Source organism: Oncorhynchus gorbuscha, linkage group LG10 (assembly GCF_021184085.1).
Source record: "Oncorhynchus gorbuscha isolate QuinsamMale2020 ecotype Even-year linkage group LG10, OgorEven_v1.0, whole genome shotgun sequence".
In the NCBI taxonomy this organism is placed as follows: Eukaryota; Metazoa; Chordata; class Actinopteri; order Salmoniformes; family Salmonidae; genus Oncorhynchus; species Oncorhynchus gorbuscha.
Window position 1 is genome coordinate 20968419 of NC_060182.1, and position 9313 is coordinate 20977731.

Consider the following 9313-nt stretch of genomic DNA (forward strand, 5'->3'; position numbering starts at 1 on the left):
GAGAAGGAGCAGGAGCAGGAGAAGAACAGAGCACTAGAGAAGGTGAAAGTGCTGGAGGATCAGAGTGCTGGAGGAGAGGGTGAGGGGGATGGCGTGTGACAGAGAACAACCCATTAGAGAGCTGGAGTGGTCCTGTGTAGCTCAGTTGGTAGAGCATGGCGCTTGTAACACCAGGGTAGTGGGTTCGATCCCCGGGACCACCCATACGTAGAATGTATGCACACATGACTGTAAGTCGCTTTGGATAAAAGCGTCTGCTAAATGGCATATATTATATTATTATTATTATTAGCTGTCCACCCCCGCAGAGTAGCCAGCAGAACAGTCCACCCCAGACCCTGACCATAGCCTCGACATCACAGCAGGACAGAAAACCGAAGGACCCCAGGGAATCCCACCCCTCTGAGCATCCCCCCCTCCATCAGCCACCCTGATAGCCCTCCTAACAACCCCCTGGCCCACCACTCCACCCTGGACTTGAACAGCCTTTACGACAAGGTCAATCTTCACAAGGCAGCAGTGACCACCTTCGCCAGGACCCTAAAGGTCATCTACCTTTGGCCTAAAGAGCAGGAACCTGTACTTCACTAAATAAATAAAAAATACAGGCATTGTCATCCTACAAGAAACATGGTATACAGCAGTGGTTCCCAACCAGGGAAGGCCTTTACTATGGTGAATGGGGAAGAATGGGGAAGAATAATGGGGAAGAAATAATGAACACTGTGAAAGCTCTGAAAGAAGCATGGTGTGTTTGAGACAGAGTGTGAAAGCTCTGAAAGAAGCATGGTGTGTTTGAGACAGAGTGTGAAAGCTCTGAAAGAAGCATGGTGTGTTTGAGACAGAGTGTGAAAGCTCTGAAAGAAGCATGGTGTGTTTCTGAAGCAAAGAGCATGGTGTGTTTGAGACAGAGTGTGAAAGCTCTGAAAGAAGCATGGTGAGTTTGAGACAGAGTGTGAAAGCTCTGAAAGAAGCATGGTGTGTTTGAGACAGAGTGTGAAAGCTCTGAAAGAAGCATGGTGAGTTTGAGACAGAGTGTGAAAGCTCTGAAAGAAGCATGGTGAGTTTGAGACAGAGTGTGAAAGCTCTGAAAGAAGCATGGTGAGTTTCAGAAACAGAAACTGTGTGAGTTGGGGACAAAAAAAGACAGTGTTGGATGGGAGACATTTCTAAATGTTTTCCCCTCCTCTTCCACCTCCTCCTCTTCTTATCTCTACCACCTGTGTTCAGTGTTTATTTAACACGGAGGGGTGATGTTTACACAGTCTAGGTTAAACACAGGCGGAGCCAATCACTTCTGTTAATAGTAAATAATGTAAACAGCCAGACGCTGCAAAGCATTCTGGGATGGCTGGCGTGCCAGGGCCATTGTCCAGTATCTGATCTGACCCACTAACAGACAGACAGACATCACCCATGTTCACATTCATCCACCTCCCTGGAAGAGAGAGAGGGAGTGCGAGTTGAGAGACAGTGAGAGAGAGAGAGGAGTGCGAGTTGAGAGAGAGAGGGAGTGCGAGTTGAGAGACAATGAGAGAGAGAGGGAGTGCGAGTTGAGAGACAGTGAGAGAGAGAGGGAGTGCGAGTTGAGAGAGAGAGGGAGTGCGAGTTGAGAGACAGTGAGAGAGAGACAGTTGAGAGACAATGAGAGAGAGAGGGAGTGAGAGTTGAGAGACAGTGAGAGAGAGAGAGAGAGAGAGAGAGAGAGAGAGAGAGAGAGAGAGAGAGAGAGAGAGAGAGAGAGAGAGAGAGAGAGAGAGAGAGAGAGAGAGAGAGAGAGAGAGAGAGAGAGAGAGAACTGAAGAGTTTGTGTGGTCATGCAGAAGGTAAGAGAAAACAGGGTCAAACAGGGATAGAGTCATCTGTACAGTAGAGTGAATGTGACAAGGACTCTGTCATCTCAGTCAGAGGAGAAGAACCCTAAAGGAGACTTAAAACAAAACAGAAAAGGAGGAAGGAACTCGGCTGCTTCAGGCAACAACCTAAGTTTTTTAATTTTTTTAATAATTTGACCTTTATTTAACCAGGTAGGCCAGTTGAGAACAAGTTCTCATTTACAACTGTGACCTAGCCAAGATAAAGCATAGCAGTGTGAACAGACAACAACACAGAGTAACACATAAACAAACGTACAGTCAATAACACAATAGATAAATCTATGTAGTGTTTGAAAATGTAGAAGAGTAGGGAGGTATGGCAATATATAGGCCATAGAGGCAAAATAATAACGATTTAGCATTAACACTGGAGTGATAGATGTGCAGATGATGATGTGCAAGTAGAGATACTGGGGTGCAAAAGAGGATAAGTAACAATATGGGGATGAGGTATTTGGGTGTGCTATTTACAGATTGGCTGTGTACAGGTACAGTGATCGGTAAGCTGCTCTGACAGCTGATGCTTAAAGTTAGAGAGGGAGACATAAGTCTCCAGCTTCAGTGATTTTTGCAATTTGTTCCAGTCATTGGCAGCAAAGAACTAGAAGGAAAGGCAGCCAAAAGAAGTATTGGCTTTGGGGATGACCAGTGAAATATACCTGCTGGAGTGCGTGCTACGGGTGGGTGTTGTTATGGTGACCAGTGAGCTGAGTTAAGGCGGGGTGTTACCTAGCAAAGGCTTATAGATGACCTGGAGCCATTGGGTTTGGCGATGAATATGAAGCGAGGGCCAGCCAACGAGAGCATACAGGTCGCAGTGGTGGGTAGTATATGGGGCTTTGGTGACAAAATGGATGGTACTGTGATAGACTACATCCAGTTTACTGAGTAAAGTGTTGAAGGCAATTTTGTAAATGACATCGCCAAAGTCAAGGATATGTAGGATAGTCAGTTTTACGAGGGTATTTTTTGGCAGCATGAGTGAAAGAAGCTTTGTTGCAAAATAGGAAGCCGATTCTAGATTTAATTTTAGACTAGAGATGATTAATGTGAGTCTGGAAGAGTTTACAATCTAACCAGACACCTAAGTATTTATAGTGGTCCACATATTCTAATTCAGAATAGAGTAGTGATGCTATTCGGGCAGGAGTGTGCAGGCAGAAATCAGTTGAAGAGCATGCACTTAGTTTTACTAGCATTTAAAAGCAGTATGTTGCCACGGAAGGAATGTTGTATGGCATTGAAGCTTGTTTGGAGGTTTGTTAGCAGAGTGTCTAAAGAAGGGTCAGATGTAAACAGAATGGTGTCATTTGCATAGAGGTGGATCAGAGAATCACCAGTAGCAAGAGCGACATCATTGATATATACAGAGAAAATAGTCGGCCTGAGTATTGATCCCTGTGGCACCCCCATAGAGACTGCCAGAGGTCGGGACAACAGGCCCTCCAATTTGACACACTGAACTCTAGCTGAGAAGTGTTTGGTGAACCAAGCGAGGCAGTCATTTGAGAAGCCAAGGCTATTGAGTCTGCCGATAAGAATGCAGTGATTGACAGAGTCGAAAGACTTGGGAAGGTCGATGAAGACGGCTGCAGAGTACAGTCTTTTATCAATGGCGGTTATGATATTGGCTCCTGACTTCCCTGAAAGGTTGAATTTGCGGGGGCTATTCAATGCTAATGCAGAACGCCACAGGATGTTTTTGTGCTGGTCAAGGGCAGTCAAGTCTGGGGTGAACCAAGGGCTATATCTGTTCTTAGTTCTACAGTTTTGAATGGGGCATGCTTACTTAAGATGGTGAGGAAAGGACTTTTAAAGAGCAATCAGGCATCCTCTACTGACGGGTTGAGATACCCGGGCCAGGTCGTTTAGAAAGGTCAGCTCACTGAAGTGTTTTAGGGAGCGTTTGACAGTGATGAGGGGTGGTCGTTTGACTGAGGACCCATTACTCACGCAGGTAATGAGGCAGTGATCACTGAGATCCTGGTTGAAGACAGCAGAGGTGTATTTAGAGGTCATGCTGGTCAGGATGATATCTTAGTGGGTGCCCATGGTTACGGATTTAGGGTTGTACCTGGTAGGTTGCTTGATAATTTGTGTGAGATTGAGGGCATCTAGCCTAGATTGTAGGATGGCTAGGGTTAGATAGGTCACCCAAAGCTATGTTGTGTTGTGGTTTATTTTTGGTAATACTTCATGAAGATCCTCTGTGCGAACACACACCCACACACACTTTTCTAAGAGGGCCCTGAGCTGGTCTTTCCATGTGTACAGTAAGGAGTACAGGGGGAGGTCTGAGAGAGGAAAGAGAGAGATGTTAACTTCTCTAGGGTAGGGGGCAGCATTTGGAATTTCCGATGAAAAGCGTGCCCAAATTAAACTGCCTTCTACTCAGGCCCAGAAGATAGGATTTGCATATAATTAGTAGGTTTGGATAGCAAACATTCTAAAGTTTGCAAAACTGTTAAAATAATGTCTGTGAGTATAACAGAACTGATTCAAAAACCCGAGAAAAATCCATTCAGGAAGTAGGATTTTCTTTTTTTGTAGTTTTCTATTCAATACCATTACAGTATCCATTGACTTAGGACTCAGATTGCAGTTCCTATGCATTCCACTAGATGTCAACAGTCTTTAGATATTGTTTCAGGCTTGTATTCTGAAAAATGAGGACCCTGCCGTGTCACAGAGCTTTTTCATGTACGCGACCGAGAGAGTGCCTTTTATATTGCCTTTTATATTGACTATGTTATTGTCCGGTTGAAATATTATCGATTATTTAGGCTAAACACAATCTGGGGATTGAATATAAACATCGTTTGACATGTTTGTATGAACTTTACGGATACAATTTGGATTTTTTTGTCCGCCTGTTGTGACTGCGTTTGAGCCTGTGGATTACTGAAGAAAACGCACAAACAAAGCGGAGGTTTTCGGATATAAAGAGACGTTATCAAACAAAAGGAACATTTATTGAATAAATGAATGCCTTCTGAGTGCAACCATATGAAGATCATCAAAGGTAAGTGATTCATTGTATCTCTATTTCTGACTTGTGTAACTCTTCTACTTGGCTGGTTACTATTTGTAATGATTTGTCTGCTGGGATATGTTCTCAAATAATTGTAAGGTATGCTTTCGCCGTAAAGCATTTTTGAACCGTGACACCGTGGTTGGATTCACAAGAAGTTCAATCTTTAAACCTATGTAAAATAGTTGTGTCTTTTCTGAATGTTTATAATGAGTATTTCTGTATTTGGCGCTCTGCAATCTCACTGGATATTGGCTAGATGGGACGCTAGCATCCCACATACCCTAGAGAGGTTTTAACATGTGTTTCCCATGCCAATTGGGGGAGAGAGAGAGAGAGAGAGAGAGAGAGAGAGAGAGAGAGAATAAATATATATCGATCCCTCCCTCGAGACCCCCAACAAACATACTCTCTACAGTCTACCGATGTTATAGTCCTCTACCACTCTTTCTCTCTTTCCAACCATCTCTGTCTGTAGGCTACACTTCCTCTTTGTAAGAGCTATATCATTTAATCTCTATGCTAAAATGTCCCTTGTCTAATATTACAGATGTCTGATCTTAAAGAGGAACTCCACTCATGATGATGTGGCCGGTGACACTTTGCTTTTTCAGTCCAATATCTTGAAAACTTCACTGCTGACATGCAAAACATTTGGGACTGTATTAACAGAGGACTAATGAAAAAAGACCAAAATATTGTTTTTGTGTGGAGTTCCCCTTTAATTTAACCAGTTTCGTTGTAGGAGTAAAACAATCCTTCAGCAGGAGGAATTGATTATCCTAAAAAATAAGTTAGAATTTCTAACAGGAAATTTGTTTTGACAGGCTGCAGTGGGCTATAGTTCGATACACTTATGGCGTAGTGGAGGTTAATGTTTATTTTGTGTTTTTAAGCTATATAAAATGACAGTTGTTGATGAGTATGGCTGCATTTCAGATACATTTTTGTACATTTGAATGTCACAGTAGTATGACCTAGGCCAGTTATTCTGTCAGGTGCTTTAACATTTGAGCAAGAGGGAGCAAGAAAGAGAACTACAGGTTTTCAGTGAATTTATGTAAATCACCAGGCTGATTTGAATCACAGGAAAATTATCTGTTAAAATTTAACAGCCTGTTACAACTGTGTGATAACACATCTGTAGTCACCTCTAAACAGCCTGTACCAACTGTGTGATAACACATCTGTAGTCACCTCTAAACAGCCTGTACCAACTGTGTGATAACACATCTGTAGTCACCTCTAAACAGCCTGTACCAACTGTGTGATAACACATCTGTAGTCACCTGTAAACAGCCTGTACCAACTGTGTGATAACACATCTGTAGTCACCTCTAAACAGCCTGTACCAACTGTGTGACAACACATCTGTAGTCACCTGTAAACAGCCTGTACCAACTGTGTGATAACACATCTGTAGTCACCTCTAAACAGCCTGTACCAACTGTGTGATAACACATCTGTAGTCACCTCTAAACAGCCTGTACCAACTGTGTGATAACACATCTGTAGTCACCTCTATACAGCCTGTACCAACTGTGTGATAACACATCTGTAGTCACCTCTAAACAGCCTGTACCAACTGTGTGATAACACATCTGTAGTCACCTCTAAACAGCCTGTACCAACTGTGTGATAACACATCTGTAGTCACCTCTAAACAGCCTGTACCAACTGTGTGATAACACATCTGTAGTCACCTCTAAACAGCCTGTACCAACTGTGTGATAACACATCTGTAGTCACCTCTAAACAGCCTGTACCAACTGTGTGATAACACATCTGTAGTCACCTCTAAACAGCCTGTACCGACTGTGTGATAACACATCTGTAGTCACCTCTAAACAGCCTGTACCAACTGTGTGATAACACATCTGTAGTCACCTCTAAACAGCCTGTACCAACTGTGTGATAACACATCTGTAGTCACCTCTAAACAGCCTGTACCAACTGTGTGATAACACATCTGTAGTCACCTCTAAACAGCCTGTACCAACTGTGTGACAACACATCTGTAGTCACCTCTAAACAGCCTGTACCAACTGTGTGATAACACATCTGTAGTCACCTCTAAACAGCCTGTACCAACTGTGTGATAACACATCTGTAGTCACCTCTAAACAGCATGTACCAACTGTGTGATAACACATCTGTAGTCACCTCTAAACAGCCTGTACCAACTGTGTGATAACACATCTGTAGTCACCTCTAAACAAACAACCCAACTCTATATAAAGAGACAGAGAACATACATCTCTCACACGTACGTCAACATGTGCACGCACACACAAACACCTCTCTCTCCCTCTCCGTTGTAATGTCATTCCTGAGGCCAGGCGACACTGCTCTCATCCAGACACTCTCTTCCAGCCTCATCACATTCCTCACCATGAGGGATTCACATGGAGGAGAGTTAGAACACTAGTCTTTATACACACACCATGTATCCACTTCAGCCTCTGACTGCCCTCGGACTGCCCTCGGACTGCCCTCGGACTGCCCTCTGACTGCCCTCTGACTGCCCTCTGACTGCCCTCTGACTGCCCTCTGACTGCCCTCGGACTGCCCTCGGACTGCCCTCGGACTGCCCTCGGACTGCCCTCTGACTGCCCTCTGACTGCCCTCTGACTGCCCTCTGACTGCCCTCTGACTGCCCTCTGACTGCCCTCTGACTGCCCTCTGACTGCCCTCGGACTGCCCTCTGACTGCCCTCGGACTGCCCTCTGACTGCCCTCTGACTGCCCTCTGACTGCCCTCTGACTGCCCTCGGGACTGTATCCTGCACACCAGATAGCAGCCTGCATATCATTGAACTTCATCATAATCATCATAATCGTAAGTCATTGTAATCATCGTCTTCATCGTTGTAATCCTTATCATCGTCGTCTGCAGCATCATCACCGTTCATAATCTTCAGCAGCACACATCAGAAACCAACTCACCTCTACAGCTATGGATCTATCATAATCCCCATCACCACCATCTTCATCATGCTCATCATATCTCAGTCTATAACTCCCCTCAACATCCTGTCGACCAGATACATGTCATATTAACATCCTCATCTCAAACATCCACCCATCCTCCTCCTGTCTCTCTCCATTCAATACAATGGTTTCCCTGTAGCCTAATAACTATAATCAGACAAAACACACAGAATAAAATGAGCAGGGAACTTTACAACAAAGAATACATTCATGTGTGTGTGTGTGTGTGTGTGTGTGTGTGTGTGTGTGTGTGTGTGTGTGTGTGTGTGTGTGTGTGTGTGTGTGTGTGTGTGTGTGTGTGTGTGTGTGTGTGTGTGTGTGTGTGTGTGCGTGCGTGCGTGCGTGCGTGCGTGCGTGCGTGCGCGCGTGTGTAGGGCTGAGAGAAGCATATGCCTCTGGATGAGTGGTATGGGGGCAATGATAACGTCAGAGCTGCTGCCACTTGGGGTTTGGTACCGATTTACCCCTCTTCTTGTCTCGTCAGCTGCCCAACGACCTTGAAAGTGTGTGTGTGTGTTATGTGTGTGACATGTCATTGAAAGGTAAATGTGCTGCTATGCAGCCTACTAATAACAACAATCATTTGGTGTTGGAGGTCGTATTTCTCTCACAGACAAACTGCATAGCTTTACAGTTGTAATAAGATAATGCAACAACTCCTCACAATACAAAGGAGAAGTTTGCGCCTTAAGGAGCTAGTTTTTGCCACATGTAGTAGTAGCAGTAGCAACACCCCCCATCCCCCCCGCGTAACTTTGAAATGGATACTTCAAGACAACCCCCCAAAACAAGACAGAGCGGCAAACATATAAAGTAGCCTAACCAACCAACTGGCTTACCAGTTGTTGCCGAAACCCCCTGCATCTTGCCGACAGTTGTCCTGCTTGGCTGAACCCTTCTCCGATGCTTAAAGCAGATTGGAAACAGTGCCCGGACGAGCTAACGTTACAGGCAACTCAAACGAAGGAGTGTCCCGACTCGAAGTCCGCCGCTTTTTCCCTTGTCTTGGCAAAACGCTCTAGCCTCCACAGTAGAACATAACGGGCATGTAGTGCTTCTCTCACGGAGATAGAAGAAGGGTTTCCACGAAGAGTTTTTCCTGCATTAGTGCACTGATCCATTCACTCCTCAGGGATCTACCCTCCTTGCAGCAAAACTATTCCTTCCTCTGAGCTCCACTCCGCCGCTGTGAAGGAGCTGCGCGTTCACGCTGGCTGGTGTAAGGCGCGCTCAAAACTACCCTGGTTATTCATTGAGTACAGCAGGGAAAAAAATCGGACTATGAGTTTTCATAATTTTGTGTTTATTGCCTTTGCTCTGTTCTTTAAGAGAAAAACTAAAAAAGTATATTTTACACAATAACCTACAAAATAGAGTTTATTTTGCCGTTCAATTGTCTACCCATTGAGTTTTGT

General features: G+C 44.5%; 1 protein-coding gene across 1 annotated transcript in view; it reads right to left on the reverse strand.

The window, feature by feature from the left end:
- The window catches only part of LOC124045671 (FYVE, RhoGEF and PH domain-containing protein 3-like), a 134074-nt gene extending 124980 nt beyond the window's left edge, over positions 1-9094 (reverse strand). The window contains exon 1 of the mRNA XM_046365167.1: positions 8738-9094. Within this exon, the coding sequence (XP_046221123.1) occupies positions 8738-8762 (25 nt within the window). The 5' untranslated portion in view covers positions 8763-9094. The remainder of the gene's footprint in view (positions 1-8737) is intronic.
- Between the last annotated feature and the right edge of the window lie 219 nt (positions 9095-9313).